At 46.9% G+C, this 17,772-nt stretch overlaps 2 protein-coding genes across 2 annotated transcripts; both read right to left on the bottom strand.

The window, feature by feature from the left end:
- Window positions 1-1,269: 1,269 nt before the first annotated feature.
- LOC128431369 (uncharacterized) lies at window positions 1,270-7,968 on the bottom strand. Its single transcript, XM_053417625.1, has 5 exons — window positions 3,455-7,968; window positions 2,957-3,100; window positions 2,724-2,848; window positions 2,423-2,630; window positions 1,270-1,441 (listed from the first exon to the last, which is right to left on the bottom strand). The coding sequence occupies exons 1-5, from the start codon at window positions 7,963-7,965 to the stop codon at window positions 1,270-1,272; spliced, it is 5,160 nt and encodes a 1,719-aa protein (XP_053273600.1). The 5' UTR covers window positions 7,966-7,968.
- A 1,379-nt stretch (window positions 7,969-9,347) lies between these two features.
- Window positions 9,348-11,742, bottom strand: LOC128431385 (nuclear speckle splicing regulatory protein 1-like). Its single transcript, XM_053417626.1, has 5 exons — window positions 11,727-11,742; window positions 11,360-11,519; window positions 10,600-10,627; window positions 10,420-10,502; window positions 9,348-10,278 (listed from the first exon to the last, which is right to left on the bottom strand). Exons 1-5 carry the CDS (start codon window positions 11,740-11,742, stop codon window positions 9,348-9,350), a joined length of 1,218 nt encoding a protein of 405 aa, XP_053273601.1.
- Between the last annotated feature and the right edge of the window lie 6,030 nt (window positions 11,743-17,772).

The following is a 17,772-nucleotide window of genomic DNA, read 5'->3' on the forward strand; positions in this document are numbered from 1 at the left end:
TATCAGCAGCCCTCTTGGGATTTTGATCGTCTGTGTTTGGAGCTGATCTCGACATGGAAAGAGGACGCTGAGGCGGCGAGCCTTTGTACATCGCCGATGTATCTGACACTGTGGCAAGAAGGGAAGTCTCCTTTTTTGAAGGGTAAAGGCCTCTGTATGCTTCTCCGAGTCCGTTGCGGACTGAGGGATGGACGGAGCGGACGGACACTTTTTGATTTATAGTTCTACGAGCCTTTTTGTTCCGAAAACAATTCACCGCCAGAACAGTAGTTGGCGCAATGGAAGTCGAGCTTAGAGAAGCCTACCTCATGAGGTATATAGAAGAAGTCCACGCTGGTTTATTTACGTCCCCCCGGCTCCTCACACACAGTGAACGATGACAACAGAAAAAGGCTGTTGATGACGCGACAGTTTGGCTGAAATAAAGTGACACCCAGCGGGTCAAAATGCTTATGTTATCGTGTCTTAGCGCAGCGGTTCCCCGGTCTTGTTTCCAAACTGCGTTGCTAATTCAACAGCTGCAACAGCTTGAAGCTACACAGAGGCAGCTAGCTCCCCCCAACTTCCACACACAGTCAGCACGGACACCCGATACTAACTACTACCAAGTGTTTGCTTCTAGCCTGACGGTGTTTGAGAAACAGTGTCATGAGAGCCGTGGGATTAAAGTCAGCGGGTTTTTGCGCTGTTCCCACCGCAGTTAGCATGGTGGCTAGCCCGCTAGCCCCGTTATCAAAGTTCGTTATAACCGTATGTGACCGTACACACATGCTGTAAGTGCTCTAACCAGCCACCGTCAGCCGGAAAACGCCGCTGGCTTAACACACTTGTCACATTAATCATAGAGTCGTAGTTGTGATTTAGGTTTATTGTGATTTAGGGAATGAAACAGGAAGTTAGAGGTCCGGAAATGACGTTGGGCGGAAATGATGTTTTTAGTGGACCAATCACAGCCAAGTGCTATCCGTGGGCTGTCCGCCATTTCGACGTGTAGTTAGAAAAATGAGAGCTGCACGAAAAGCTCTCCGAGGAGCCGCGGAGAGGCCCGGAGAGGGCGTTCCACGTTGGAGAAGGCGGTCCTATCTGTCCGTGTTCGTCAAAACGGAGAAGCATACATTGGCCTTAAGAGTTCCTCTCCCTGGCGTTTCTCTTTTCCCCGGTTACCCGGGATTCCCGACTCTCCTGCGGCCACCTCCAGCGAATACGAAACTCTTTGAGGTTGGAGCGACTGTCTCCAGTCCGCTCAAAGTCCGTATCATCTCTGGATCGTTAGCGGTGGTAATGGTGAGGGGACCTGTCGCGGTAGCTCTCCCTGGGGTGGTGGACTGTTCGCTCATAGTGACGCTCAGAGTCCCAGTCTCTGTTATGTCGATCGTGAGGAGACAAATGATCACTGTGAAAGCGATGATTGTGCCGACGATCTCTGTAGTCCCGTCTGTACCTGTAGCAGCCGATTGTCAAACAGATAAACGTATCAAATCAAACTTCGAATTATACTAATCAAAGGGCCACTGTTGCACCATGGGTTGTGGTGTACGCGGATGGGAAAAACATAGTGTCCAAACAGATGTCCAGTTTCTGCGAAAAGCGTGGTTTATTTAACCAAACAGCGAGCAAACAAAGAACAAAGAAAATTCCTGTGCCTCTCCCGCTCCGGTAAAAAACCATTTGCCCACCCAGGTGCATGCTGGTCCCTTACCGACAGCCTACCTATATAACTTCAGGTGCCCCCCTACCGTGCCCAAATGAAACAAAACACAAATAATAAACAAGAAACACCTAAAGTAAACAAATAATAAACTAGAATACTAATAGAAATCTAATCATAATGAAATCAAGCAAATTGACTGAGAATAACCAAAAAACTAAATACTCACTAAACAAAATAATAAACTAAACAGCACTAAGTACTACAACTAAATAAATAGCTCCAACATTCCGGCCCCTAATTGTGCACTAAATCACAATTACTTTAATTTATCAAAGGAGCTATTCCCTCCACCCAATCTATGACTAGACAGTTCATGCATTAGCTTCAGTTCACTTTCTTCTTTATGATGTACCTGAAACAACAAAAGAGAGATATAGAGAAAAAGAGGGAGGGGGAGAGAGAGAAAGTCCATGGTGTCACATTCCTGCTTCCAACAGCAGGCAGAGCTTCGTCACAGGCCTCTCCAGAATGCTGGTCCTGGTCCGAAGGCGCACAGAGCGTACCAGGCCCTTTGCATCTGCTCTCACATCCAAGATTCTCCCCATCAGCCAAGATCCTCTTGGGGCTGCAGCGTCTGCAATGAGGACGATGTCTCCAGGAACGAGATTTCTCCTTGGTCTTGTCCATTTCTGTCTCTCTTGCATCATTGGTAAGTATTCAGCAATCCATCTCTTCCAAAACAGTTCTGCCATGTATTGTATTTGCTTCCACCTTTTCCTGATGTACAAATCATTGCGGTCAAACAGTCCTGGTGGCATGATTGGCTTCCCCTTTAACATCAGAATGTGGTTAGGTGTGAGTGCCTCCAGGTCGTCCGGGTCATCAGAGACTTTAGTGATGGGTCTGTCATTCAATATGGCCTCAGCCTCACAAAAAACAGTTTGGAGCCCTTCATCATCGAGAATTTGCTGTTTGAGAACTGAAGTCAGAACACTTTTCACAGAGCGAATCAGGCGCTCCCAAACACCACCATGATGGGAAGCTGCTGGTGTGTTAAAGCTCCATTTTATACCATCCTGGACCAACGCTCTCTGAATTTTGCCATGATTTAAACCAGCCAGACTTTCCTTCAGCTCCCGGTTAGCTCCAACAAAGTTTGTGCCGTTATCAGACCTGATGGTGGAGATTGGGCCTCGTCTACAGATGAACCTCCGGACAGCATTTATACAGGAATCTGTATCCAACATATGTGCCACCTCCAAATGCACAGCACGGCTAGTCAGACAGGTGAAAAGCGCTCCATACCTTTTAAGAAGACTTCTGCCTCTTTTAACCTCAATGGGCCCGAAATAGTCAACTCCAACATCTGTGAAAGGGGCTCTATCAGGCACCACTCTTTCCTCAGGCAAGTCCGCCATCTTCTGTTCAAGGAGTTTCCCTCTGTTGCGTCTGCAAACAACACAGTCAGATATAACTTTCCTTGCAGCAGAGTTTGCATTGATGATCCAGTACCTCTGCCGCAGCCTGGACAGCATGTGATTTCTTCCTGCATGTCCCAGTTGATGATGAATATGACGCAGAATCAGTACGGATACATGCAAATCTTTGGACAAAATGACTGGATGTTTGGACTCTGTTGGTAATGCTGATTTATCCAGCCGACCACCTACTCTGAGGATTCCATTATCCATCACCGGATCCAGTCTGTACAGAGGACTCCCTTTTGCAACAATTTTACAACCATTCTTCACTGAGGAAATTTCAGCTTTAAATTTGTGTTCTTGTACATACTGAATGACTGACTGTTCTGCTTTTTCCAGATCTTCAGGAGTCAAGATTTGTCCTTTGAGTGTGGCTTTAAAGCTCTGAATTTTCCTTTTCACTTCCTGCTCTTTTGGCTCCAGCTTGTCCTGGCTGAGATATTTAGAGGCACACAGCTCCTTTTTCTTCTGTCCCAATAACACAAGAGTTCTCTTGACCTTCAGCAACCAGGCAACAGACCTTTTTAGTCTCGTCCAGGATGAAAAGTAACAGAGCAGGCGATCTGTGGCACTTTCAGAATCCACAACAACAGAATTTACAGTCAACTCCCTTTTGACCTCTGGGTCATCTGCAGGAATAACATGAAGATCAGCATCCAATTTAGGCCAAACCTCCTTTGGCCCACAGAGAAACTTCGGCCCATTTATCCATCTCCTGCCTGTCAGGAAATTATCTGCCGTCATTCCTCTTGATGCATCATCTGCTGGATTCTCCTTAGAACAAACATATCTCCACTGATCAGTATCTGATGCTCCTCTGATGAAGGAGACTCTGTTTGCCACGAAAGTTTGAAATCGTCTGGTTTCATTACAGATGTATTTAAGAACAGTTGTGCTGTCGGTCCAGAAAACTGACTTTTCCAGCTTAAGTTGCAACTCCTTCTGAAGCATCTTGTCAACTCGAACTGCAAGAACTGCTGCTGTGAGTTCCAGTCGAGGAATTGTTGTCTGCTTGAGTGGAGCAACTCTGGCCTTTCCCAACAGAAATGAAACCTGAACGCTGTCATCCTTTTCCAGTCTCAAATAGGACACTGTTCCATATCCAACTTGGCTGGCGTCAGAGAAGTGGTGAAGCTGTGCAGTGGCAGGGTCTCCAAAGTCTCTGGGTTTCATACAGCGATCCACATTGAATTCAGCCACCTTCTGAAGATCCTCCAACCACTCAAACCACTTCTTGGAGAGAGAATGGGGGATAGCTTCATCCCACCCCAAGCTTCTCCTACAAAGCTCCTGTAACAACAGCTTGGCTGGAATGGTGAGTGGGGACAAAAAACCTAAGGGGTCATAAAGTGAGCTGACCACTGACAAAATACCTCTTCTTGTCTGTGGCTGTTCTTGCACTGAGGTTCTAAACTTGAATTTGTCAGTTTCAATGCACCACTGTAGCCCCAAAGCTCGATCCATCGGAAGCTGGTCCACATCCAAATCCAGCTCCATCACTTCCTTTGCTCTGCAGTCTTCAGCAATTGACAGCAGCACTGTTCGGCTGTTGCTGATCCATTTGGAAAGATTAAATCCTCCTTTGTGACAAAGCGCAGTCACATCCTTGACCACTTGCACTGCCACCTCCTCTGAGGCCACTGATTTCAAGCAATCATCGACATAAAAATTACACTTTACTGTATTGACCACTTCATGGGGGAAATGTTCGGCATTGTCATCTGCTGTTCTCCTCAATGCATAATTTGCACAGCTTGGTGACGACACAGCTCCAAACAAATGAACTTTCATGCGATGTTCCACTGGAGCCTGTGAAACGTCTCCCCCAGGCCACCAGAGAAAGCGGAGAAAGTTGATGTGCTTTTCAGAAACATGAACTTGGTGATACATTGCTTGGATGTCGGCCATTACTGCAACGGGCTCTTGTCTAAATCGAACAAGGACTCCAACTAGAGAGTTGGTAAAGTCAGGGCCCTGTAAAAGCTGACAGTTCAGTGACGTCCCTTTGTATGCTGCTCCACAGTCAAAAACAACTCGCAGCTTGCCTTTTCTGGGATGATAAACCCCGTGATGAGGGATATACCATACATTTCCATCACTCTGTTTAAGTTGATCAGAAGGCACCACTTCAGCATATCCTTGAGCCACCATGTTGTTTAAAAATGTGATGTACTCTCCTTTAAATTGACCATTCTTGGCAAACTTTCTTTTCAGGCTCTGGAGGCGCTGTTCTGCAACATGACGATTATTTGGCATGAGAGGGTTTTCCTGCCTGAAGGGTAAGTCAATGCAGTAATGGCTTCCAATTAACTTTGTGGTGTTATTCATAACATTCATAAACTTGACATCCTCTCTGGACATTTCAATCTGTTCATCTGATGACCTCTCATTAAAATCATGGTTAAACTGTTTAACCAGCATTTCCTGAAGATGTTCAACAGAGATCCGGTTGGATGTTACAGCAGAGCAGTCACTTTTATTCTTGTTGCTCCCACCACGAAGTGGACCATTAATGACCCAACCGACCCTGGTTCTGACAGCATAAGGTCCTTCATCCTGGCTGTTTATGAGCTCCCAAGGCTCCATCACTTTTGGTGCATCAGTTCCAATGAGCAGATCAACACCTTCCTCAATGTCATGAAGTTGAACAGCCTTGAGATACGACCACTGATCAACGTCCTCTTGTCGTGGAATATTGAGTGATGAGACAGGCATGTTCTTTTGTGTTAAAACATCAGGTAACTCAATAAAGTCATTCATATTCAGACCAGACACTTCCAGACCTGACAACACATGAGCATTTACTATCTTCTTTTGACCCATTGTTCTTAACAGAATACTTGTCCTTTTACCTCTCACATTCAATTTTCTTGCCAAGTTCTCCGTACAAAATGTTCCTGAGCTCCCAGGATCCAAGAAAGCATACGTCTGCACAGTTTTGTTGCTCCTCTGACTCTTGACTTTGACTGCAACAATAGAAAAAATGGAGGCATCTTCCTGACCGGCCCCAATATGGCCACAGGTCTGAAACACTGCAGGTGAAACATTTGAAGAGCTCACAGACTGTTGATCAGAGGGTGTGGCTTTATCCTGACGCTCTATATGAAGGACACTTGGGTGCTTTTGGTGACACACGTTGCAATCCAAACGACTCCTGCAGTATTTGCTAGTGTGGCCTTTTTTCAGGCAACCAAAACAGATTCCTTTTTCTTTAATGAAATTAATCTTGTCCCTGTGTACTGTCATCTTGAACTGTGAGCATTGGTCCATTGAATGATTAACTTGTGAACAGAACAGGCAGTTGAGAGTGGAGGACTTGATCTTGTTTCCTGTATGTTGAGTTATGACTCCATCCTTTACTGTAGTGACGTTAGTAGCAAAGCTGCTTCCCTTTTTCCTTTGTTTGAAGTGACTAACAGTGGAAGCTTTGGAGTTGGTGAGCTGTGGGTCTTGAATGTTGCCAAAAACTGGATCTGAAGCAATTTTGACTTGTCTTTCAATAAAACCAACAAGATCAGCGAACATTGCTCTGTTACCTCTTCGTTCTTGCAGATCACAAGCAACATTTCTCCATCTTTCCCTTAACTTGTAAGGAAGTTTCACAATGATGCTCCTCATGTTAGATGGTAAGTCCAGCTCTTTCATGTTCAGCAGTTGCTCTGTTAAGTTTGAACATCCACGTAGAAACAAAGAGAATGATTGCAACCCTTTAATGTCCTCACTTTTTACAGGTGTCCAGGTAAGTATTTTTTCCATGTATGCAGCTGCAATTTTGTGTTCATTTCCAAAGTGCTCCGCAAGAAGACTCTTGGCTCGGTGGTATCCCTGCTCTGAAGGCAAGTGCTGACAACTGTGCACCAGGTCTTTTGGCTGCCCCCTGGTGTACTGTTCAAGAAAGTGCAAACAGTCACTCCAATTGTCTGTTTTCTCCTCCACTCCATTTTCAAAAGCTCTGATGAAAGACCTGTATTGGAGTGGGTCTCCATCAAAAACAGGGATATTCCTAGATGGGAGGTTAGAGCACAGATTTTGTTGGACAAGCAACGCAGCAATGTCATTTTGTCTTTGCATAATGTTCACAATGTCATTTTGATGGTTGTCAGTCAGAGCAGTTTGATGGTGAGCATGTCCCATTTGAGTTCCATTTACAGTTTGCATCACATGAACTGGAGCTTCAACTTTTAATGTCATTTCATCCATTTGTTTTTGTTTAGGCTTAACCACTGGTGGTTGGAGTTCAGGAGCAGACAAACCAAGAGCATGATCTTTTTTTTTTATTTTATCAGGCACAAAGGTGTTGGCATGGGGATTTAATTCACTCGCACCGTGAGAGTTGTTCCTTTCAAAATAAGAGTTCATGCCGTTTGAATGTTTTGAGCCACACTGTGAACGGATTTCCAAGACTTGAAGCTTTGCCTTTGTTGCTGCCAGTTCCGTTTCAAGCTCAAGTTGTTCCTTTTCTCTCCTCAGTTTTTCCTGTTGCGCTTCTATTTGATGTTTCCTTTTTTGCGCAGCGATGCGCTCCACAAGCGCTGCCTTATCGGCCTCAGCTTTGATACGTGCAGATGATATTGATGAACTCCGTGATAGTCGGGAGTGTGATCTTAGCGAACTTGATTTTATACTTGCAACATTGGAGGCACTATCTTCAGGATGTATTCCATCAGCAACACATTGATTGTCAGGATCGTCTTTATTTGTTTCAACATATGGATGACCCGCCTCAAAGAGCCAGCCTTTTACGTTGTCAGTGAAATCACAAAACATTGTCATTTTTTCCAAGAAGTATTTGCTTTGCCTTTCAACTTCATCTTTGGGCAAAGGTAGACTCATAAAAGATGTATGGGTCTCATTTGCGTCTTGGTAACATTGCATGAACACAGCAAGCTCATTCTTTACTGAATCAACGTTTTGTATTGATGCCATCAACGCACTCATATGTTCCATGCATCTTTTAGCTTGTTTGCATTTTGCACTCCTTTTTTCCTGATACCTTATCACAATGTATTCCATTCCTTTAGAAGACATTTTAACAACTCTTTTTGATGACGGCTCTTCAGCCTCCGTTGCAGCAACATCAGACATTGTTCCGTTTCTTTTAATTGCTTTCTTTCCTTTTTTATTACACCAATGACAGTCCACAAGCGCACATAAGAGCAAGTTGCAAACACACGATGCTTATTGACCAACAGATCCTCTTCATCAAACAAACACACACTGCGGCCGGCTTTTTATGAATAAATGAATGCGCCGTGGCCGTGCGTAAAAGTAGACATGTAGTGATTCAACCATGCACTCATTGAACTCCATGTATTGTGAGATACTGTGTCAAACTCCACTCGTTTGGCCGTTTTCCATTACAGCTTTTTACAGTTATATCACATACCGGTTTCTTTGAGAAGGTTGAACGTCTTGTCGATCTGGGCCAGAAGCAGCATGCGCGCCGTGGCTGAGTCCAAAAGGTGATTAAACAATCTCTGCTTTCCATTCATCCATAATGCGCACAATGCAACAAGTCCAGTGTTGAAGCTTATTTCCTTTGAGTCCCTGCTTTCCATTCGTCCATAATGCGCACAATGCAACAAGTCCAGTGTTGAAGCTTATTTCCTTTGAGTCCAAGGGCAGGTTTTTTACTTGTGTAGCAGCCGATTGTCAAACAGATAAACGTATCAAATCAAACTTCGAATTATACTAATCAAAGGGCCACTGTTGCACCATGGGTTGTGGTGTACGCGGATGGGAAAAACATAGTGTCCAAACAGATGTCCAGTTTCTGCGAAAAGCGTGGTTTATTTAACCAAACAGCGAGCAAACAAAGAACAAAGAAAATTCCTGTGCCTCTCCCGCTCCGGTAAAAAACCATTTGCCCACCCAGGTGCATGCTGGTCCCTTACCGACAGCCTACCTATATAACTTCAGGTGCCCCCCTACCGTGCCCAAATGAAACAAAACACAAATAATAAACAAGAAACACCTAAAGTAAACAAATAATAAACTAGAATACTAATAGAAATCTAATCATAATGAAATCAAGCAAATTGACTGAGAATAACCAAAAAACTAAATACTCACTAAACAAAATAATAAACTAAACAGCACTAAGTACTACAACTAAATAAATAGCTCCAACAGTACCGGTGCCGATCACCGTCACTCTCCCGATCTGGGCTCCGGCCCCTGTAGTTTCTCTCTCTGCTCAGATTATCAGCAGCCCTCTAGGGATTTTGAACGTCTGTGTTTGGAGCTGATCTCGATATGGAGAGAGGATGCTGAGGTGGGGAGCCTTTGTACATCGCTGATGTATCTGACACTGTGGCAAGAAGGGAAGTCTCCTTTTTTGAAGGGTAAGAGTTCCTCTCCCTGGCGTTTCTCTTTTCCCCGGTTACCCGGGATTCCCGACTCTCCTGCGGCCACCTCCAGCGAATACGAAACTCTTCACGGTTGGAGCGACCGTCTCCAGTCCGCTCAAAGTCCGTATCATCTCTGGATCGGTGGCGGTGGTCATGGTGAGAGGACCTGTCGCGGTAGCTCTCCCTGGGGTGGTGGACTGTTCGCTCATAGCGACGCTCAGAGTCCCAGTCTCTGTTATGACGATCGTGAGGAGACAAATGTTTACTGTGCAAGCGATGATTGTGCCGACGATCTCTGTAGTCCCGTCTGTACCGGTGCCAATCACCGTCAATCTCCAGATCTGGGCTCCGGCCCCTGTAGTTTGTCCAGTCAGTGTGCAGCCTGTCTCTGTCTCGGGAATATTGTCCATCGCTGCCACTAGAACTGGGCTTGGCGTCCGTTCTTCCTTCCATCCCTGCCGACGGCCCGTTTTTCTGTGGTAGATTATTGGATTCTACCCCACTTATGCCAACCTTCTCTGGAGCATCAGATGTCCCACTGGTGCTCTCGGAGCGGTCTGCCGGGGTGGATAAGGTCGCTGGGCTGCCATGATGTGCTGAGAAGGAAGCAGATTCTCCAGATGCAACAGAATAGGTCTTTGTGGCCTTTGTGGGTGCTGTATCCAGATGCAGCAGTTCAGACACATATTTAGCCCTTTTGATAGGAGAAGGGAGGTGCTGGCTTTCACGGGCAGCAGAATGGATGCTCCGAGAAGAAAAGGTTTTTGATGAAGAGGCTGAATTATAAGCCACTTTGCTGGGAAAAACAAACAGACAAGCAGATTAGGAATGCTCTATACCAAACCTTTAGGATAATTACAATAAGAACTTAATAATTCACTATATAAAATAAATAAATATACAACGTGTCTTGCTCACGGTCAGAATGCTACATTACCTTGTTGGTCTATGGTCACCATCTAAACCATCAGCAGCAATGGTAGCCACGGAGGATAAAGATCCATGATCACTGCCAGAGATCTGAAGGACATAAAAACAACAGATAATTTTGCATTCAAAAAACTGTTGAACACAAATAATGAACATAAAGCGATGGAAATAACACAAAGCATTTTACCTTGTCATCGGTGTTGTTTGTGGGCCGGCTGATTGAGATGGAGGAGGATGAGGAGAAGGAGGAGAGGGAGGAGGAGGAGGAGGAGGAGGAGGAGGAGGAGGAGGAGGAGGAGGAGGAGTATGGGCGGTTCTGCTTGCTTTGTCTAAATAAAGGTGAAAGCTTCTGTAATATGTCATGTTTTGGGATCATTGTGGGCCGGCTGATTGAGGAGGAGGAGGTGTAGGAGGAGGAGGAGGAAGAGGCCAGTCCATGGTTAGGTTGACCAGGGATTCCAGGTGTTGCAGGTATGGCCTGTCCCTTTAACTTAGTTGTTGTTTTGTGTGACGTAGTACCCCTTAGGATTGTGGGTAGGGCACCTGTGCATTGTGGGATGGAGTGATACATTGTGTGAGACAACGAGAAGTGATGGAGCACATAGCGCGTTAAGTGTGTGACTCCAGCTGAATAAAGAAAGTGGCGGTGTTAAACTCGCACAACGTCTCCTCCTCCTTGATAAAGTGGTCCGGACGGCTGGTTACCGGCCAGACAACGAGCCTAGACAACAGTGAACTTCCAACTACGGTTGAGAAGCCGAGATACTGCGCCAGAAAGGTAACATTGGGGGGTCGTCCGGGATGACTTCAAGAAAAGTTTGGAACGGATTAACGGAGGAGATGTCGGCGCTCGGAGCTAATGCTAATGTCGTGAGACCATACTCCGACACAAATCCGTTTCTGGTGGACATTCAAGAGGCTGCCGGGTTAACGCGGACATCGCTGACCGGGTGCGCGGAGGATACGCCGGGGATGGCGACAGCACCAACCCCTTCATGACGAGCATGGAGCTAACGTTAGCTGCGTAAGGAGCGGCAGAGCACGGCTGCTGCGCGCTATCACTGGCGCCATCAAACCCTTTTATCACTTCGACAGATAAGCATGTGCCTACGAACAGTGAGTTTATAAGCGCTTTTCAGCGCAAGTGTGACTGTTTAAAGAACATTGCATCCACACCGATGAAAGCTGTGCAAAGCGGGGTAGATAACCCAACTAAGCCAGCTAACCCTTTCATTTGAACGGACAATATTCATTCTATGTCAGCAAACCCATCCGATTCAGCGTATGCATCGGGCCTTCAGCCAGCCGTGGCACCTTTCACCCCATGCATGCCCCAACATGTTACACAGCATTATGGAGCACAAGTTCAACCCAGCCCAGCTGCCCACTGTGGAGCAGCACCGCGACGGAGCGTGGAGGTTGACCGGTGTGAATGTGGCCAGCCTGACAGGAGGGCTCTGCCTGAACCACGCAGCTGCCCAGCGCCGGAGCGTGAATATATGGACATTAGTGATGATGATGACCGTTATGGAGAGAGAGAAAGAATTCCCACATTACACCCAAGTCAGTTTGATTGGACGGGCTCATGGAAAGACTTCCTTTACCAGTTTGAAAGTTGTGCTAAAGCAAACCACTGGTCAGAAAAGACTATGACTGTTCAGCTAAGATTCAACCTGACCTGTGCTGCAGGTGCCATCGTCCACAAGAATCCTAGATCTGCTCGGTGGAGTTATCAGAGGATTGTGAATGAGATTGAGGCAGCCTACGGGCCGTGCTCCGAATATGCTGCAGCCATCGGCATCGAACTGAGACAGAGGGTCAGAGGATCAGGCGAGCCCCTGCATATTCTAAGAGACGACATCTACGAGATGGTTTCTATTGTGTATGCTGACCGGAGAGAATCGGAGCAGGACAGCATCAGTGTGGAGATCTTCATTAATGCCCTGGGTGACGCTGAGTTGGTTCAAAAGTTGCTGGAGGAGAAGCCCCCCACCCTGGCGAGAGCCTACGAGATAGCACACAGGCGTGAAACCACCAGACGGGCAGTCAGAGCCGTCACACAACTTATGCAGCCAGGTCTACGAAATGCTGCAGAACGGAGACCCAGGGCCACTATGGGGCATGAGAGCGCCCGTGTTTCAGCCTTTAAAGAGCCAGTGGGGGTCGCTGATGAGCGAGCTGCGGAGCCCGCTTATACACCAGTAAGAATGCAAAGATCTCCCCAGCACTGGCAGTCCAAAAAGCTAAGCCTGTAAAAACGAACTTTGGAGAAGTAATTTGCCACTGTTTGCCATTGGCGAGGAGAGGGTGTTAGCCTATGGAAGCAGAAGGCTGTCAGCCACAGAACAAAACTATTGCACCACCAGACGAGAACTCCTTGCAGCCATAGAGTTCACCTCACACTTCAGACAGTATCTGTTAGGAAGAACGTTCACACTCCGAACTGATCACAGCATCCTGCGCTGGTTAACCAGGTTTAGGGAACCAGAGGGGCAACTCGCTCGCTGGCTTGAGAAGCTGGCAGAGTATGACTTTCAGGTGGTCCATCGCCCAGGGAAGCACCACCACGCTGACGCACTCTCCAGGAGGCCCTGCAGAGAGTCATGCCCCTGCACGATGCCAGAGCCTGAGCAAAACAGTGACCAATTCCAGCACAAAGGGGTCCAGTGTGACCTGACAGACATCACAGCTGAAGTCGCTATGGTGATTCCGACAGAGCAACCTCTAGTGGGGGTAGAGGACGCCTGCAGTGAGGACCTGTTACATCCAAGCATCAACAGGGTGAGTGAGCCTCCCAACACCAACTTATTTCATTGGTTGGACTCAAGAACAGCTTAGCACTGCCCAGGAGTCTGACCCTGACATAGGACCAGTGAAAAAATGGATGGATGAAGGGAGAGATAGGCCACCATATGCAGACATAGTACACTGCAGCCCCGCCACCAAAGCCTTCTGGGCACAGTGGAACAGACTTTATCAGAAAGACGGAGTCCTACTAAGGAAATTCTATTGCACTGAAGGAAGTGAGCTTTACCCTCAGATCTTACTGCCTCACAAGTATTGCAACTCAGTGATGGAACAGATGCACGACGGTCCAGTGGGTGGACACTTTGGAGTAGAAAGAACTCTCACACGCCTTAAGACCAGGTATTACTGGTACAACATGAAGGACGATGTCACTCTCTGGTGTCGCACTTGCCCCAGCTGTGCTGCAAAAGCTTGCCCAAAGAAAACACCTAGGGCCGCCATGGGCACAGTGCGAGTTGGTGCTCCCATGGAGAGGGTTGCAGTCGATCTGATGGGACCTTTAAATTAAACAGATAGACATAACCGCTACATACTGGTAGTTCAGGTCTATTTTAGTAAATGGGTAGAAGCCTATCCAGTTCCAGATCAACAGGCATCCACAGTGGCGGAAAAGATTGCTTCTGAGTGGCTGTGTAGCACCCCTGAGCCTGCACAGTGATCAGGGCACTAACTTTGAGTCAGCTGTTTTCCAGGGGATGTGTAAACTCCTTGGAATTGAAAAGACCCGAACCACACCATTTCACCTTCAGTCAGATGGACAAGTGGAGCGTTTTAATGTCACCCTTCAGAAAATCCTGGCTACCACTGCGGAGAGATGTCACTGGGACTGGGATCTGATGATTCCCTATGCACTCATAGCTTATAGAGCAACCAAATATAGCTCCACAGGACTGACCCCAAACATGATGCTCTTTGGAAGAGAAATCACTGAGCCAGTTGACCTGGTCGCTGGTTTGCCACCTGACAGTGACAATGAAAACACCCCACCAGAGTATGTCATGCAGCTCAGAGAAAGGCTAGAGTTGTCTCACCAGCTGGCACGAGAAGCTCTGGGGAAATCTTCTGAGCGTGCTAAAAAACAGTACGATAAAAACATCTGTCGAGTCCAACACAAGGTCGGAAATGCCGTCTGGCACCTGATTAAAGGCAACAAAAGAGTTAAAGACAGGGTGCGAAAGTTTCTTCCCGCCTATGAGGGCCCCTACTTCATCCTGGGCCTACTGGACGACTTGATCTACAGGATTAAAAAGAGCCCAAGAGCCAAGGCCAAAGTAGTCCACCACGACAAGTTCAAACCCTATTATTCCAGGGCCCCACTGGACAACAGCTGGGTCTTCAACGACACTGACACCTGGGCACCTGTAGAGGTGGAGCCCCCTCAGCCAGATCTCAACTCATCTGACACAGTCATCGGGCCCCTCAACCTGTGGGACACATCATCAGACACAGAGGATCCTGCTGTGGAGGACCTCCAGGGCCCCAGTTCTTCGTCACCTGCTACGCCGGACATCAGCCTGTTTCCTGACCACCATTCTCAGTCACAGCTGGATGAGGCTGGGACTCAGCATCCGGTTAGGGGAGCAGCAAGTGACTCCCCTCTGCCAGTTACCTCTGCCCGGAGGTCCCAGCGGACCAGAGGAGCACCAGACAGGTTTGGTAACTTGGTCGGTCACTGAAGTGTGCAAAGCCTTCAACCTGAGTCAGGGTGTAGGAGGATCGCTGCCCTACTCAGAGAAATAAGAAAAGAGTTCCTGAATTGTAAGATTCCATGTTGTAACTAAAAGTGTTCAATGAAAGTTGCCTCATAATTTTTTGCACATTATTTATGGGCCTTTTTTTCAGTTATTTATTGTTGTCAAAGAGTCCTTTGACTGTTCTATTGTTTTGAATTCGCTATATAATATGTCGCCATAGAGATCACAGTATGAGAGTAAACAACCGGAAAGAAGGTGGAAGGTTTATTGTTGTCTGACAACAGTATAATTTTAGTCACATTTTCAAGTTTAAGGTAACTGGAACGATTAATAGCATCACTATATTCAGTATGTGTATCACAGACATCTTTGTTTTGCATTAAAAAAAAAGGATCTATGCAGTATGCTTCATGGACATTATATGGACATTGACTCCTGCTTTAAGCGTTTTCCACTGGGTAAAGATGCCTTCAAGAACTGTGGGAATTCAGGGCTTTTGGTTATGGGGAATGTGTTTGTACCATTTGTGTCTCATGCTTTTCCTTTATAATGTATACATGCTGGAGTGATGTTAAGGCTTTAATCATCATCCAGGTGGGGGTAGTGTTGCAGGTATGGCCTGTCCCTTTAACTTAGTTGTTGTTTTGTGTGACGTAGTAGCCCTAAGGATTGTGGGTAGGGCACCTGTGCATTGTGGGATGGGGCGATCCATTGTGTGTGACAACGAGAAGTAATGGAGCACATAGCGCGTTAAGTGTGTGACTCCAGCTGAATAGAGAAAGTGGCGGTGTTAAACTCCCACAACGTCTCCTCCTCCTTGATAAAGTGGTCCGGACGGCTGGTTACCGGCCAGACAACGAGCCTAGACAACAGTGAGCTTCCAACTACGGTTGAGAAGCCGAGATACTGCGCCAGAAAGGTAACACAGGGTTGTGGTTCATGTGACTGCAGTCCGCTGTTTTACCATCTAAACCAGTGAATTTCAACTTTTTTTGAGCCGCGGCACATTTTTTACATTTACAAAATCCTGGGGCACACCACCAACCAAAATTACACTCTATGGACTAACACAGTACATATAATACATATAGTTAGTAATATAATTTCTAAATGTATTAAAAAGCACTATTTTAAATTATTTCAGCCCTTTCTTACTCTTACCTTTTAATGAGCACAAATTGAATCAGATTTATTAAACAATCTTTGATTTAACTAAACTTTATTTAACGGAGACATATTATACCCATTTTATCACATTTGATATGGTTCCTTGGGGACTTATTGAAATGTCTGTAACATATTTTGGTCAAAATACCACAAGGATCATTTAAAACAGGACCTTTTAACCCTGTCTAAAACAGATTGACATGTTTTGAGTGCCAATAGTTACTCCCACCGTTTACCCGCGCTTCATTGAATTTCTTCACTTTGACATTCAGAGCACTGGGCAGAAATCACATCGCGTCAACACCCACCGTGGGCCTTCGCGATGCTTTGTTTTAATTAAACAGTCGGATTCCCCTGGTCCGCACCAGTTCTGGCTGCTAGGTGCCAGCCGAGGCGCACCGCCGGAGGGGGCCCCCCGCGCGAACGGAGGGTTCCCCCAGCGGGCGCCGTAGCTGAGGTGATCCGCGAGAAGGGCCCGACACGCGTCCAGAGTCGCTGCCGCCGACCGCCTTACCCGGTCCCCTCCAACGGCCCGCCTTCCGCACCGGCGACGGACACCGCCCCACGGTCCAAGAGAAAGAAAGCACCCCAGCACCACTGACGCCGTGAGGCACCGCGAAAAAACGTCGAGGCGTGCCGCACGCCGAGTCTCCGGCGGCGTGGAGAGGAGGGCGACTGCTCCCCCAGCCGCGGCACCTGCCCAGCGGTTTAACCACAAATACCAATGATATCGGTGAAAGTCAAGTTTATTACCGATGTGCAGATGTCGGTAAACGAGGCAAATATCTGCCGCTACCGATGTTCGGCCGATACTTCGGTGCAACACTAGATATTAGATAATTTCCCACGGCACACCTGACGATCTCTCAAGGCACACTAGTGTGCCGCGGCACACTGGTTGAAAATCACTGATCTAAACCATCAGCAGCAATGGTAGCCACGGAAGATAAAGATCCATGATCACTGCCAGAGATCTGAAGGGCATAAAAACAACAGAAAATTTTGCATTCAAAAAAACTGTTGAACACAAATAATGAACATAAAGCGATGGAAATAACACAAAGCATTTTACCTTGTCAGAGGTGTTGTTGGTGGGCCGGCTGATTGAGATGGAGATGGAGGAGGAGGAGGAGAAGGAGGGGGGAGCAGGAGGAGGAGGAGGAGGAGAAGGAGGAGGGGGAGGAGGAGGAGGATGGGCGGTTCTGCTTGCTTTGTCTAAATAAAGGTGAAAGCTTCTGTAATATGTCATGTTTTGGGATCATTGTGGGCCGGCTGATTGAGGAGGAGGAGGAGGAGAAGGAGGAGGAGGATGGGCGGTTCTGCTTGCTTTGTCTAAATAAAGGTGAAAGCTTCTGTAATATGTCATGTTTTGGGATCATTGTGGGCCGGCTGATTGGGGAGGAGGAGGAGGAGGAGAAGGAGGAGGGGGAGGAGGAGTGTGATATTTCACACGCTGTAACTCTACAAAAATGCCATGTGAAAACTTTAATAACACAACTAACTGGCACTTCCATCCTTCAAACTTACAAAAACATCAATTAGGGCTGTTATCCTGATGTCCGCCGTTTTCAGCCCCAAGGACACCTCCCCGTGACCCAGGTCACATGGGTCAGACGGTCCCTTATCCCCGAGGTTGTTACACATAGTTCCAGTTTCTTTTCATGGCGTCCCTTTAATTGTGCTAATTAGAT

This window comes from Pleuronectes platessa, chromosome 3 (genome assembly GCF_947347685.1).
Source record: "Pleuronectes platessa chromosome 3, fPlePla1.1, whole genome shotgun sequence".
Classification (NCBI taxonomy): domain Eukaryota; kingdom Metazoa; phylum Chordata; class Actinopteri; order Pleuronectiformes; family Pleuronectidae; genus Pleuronectes; species Pleuronectes platessa.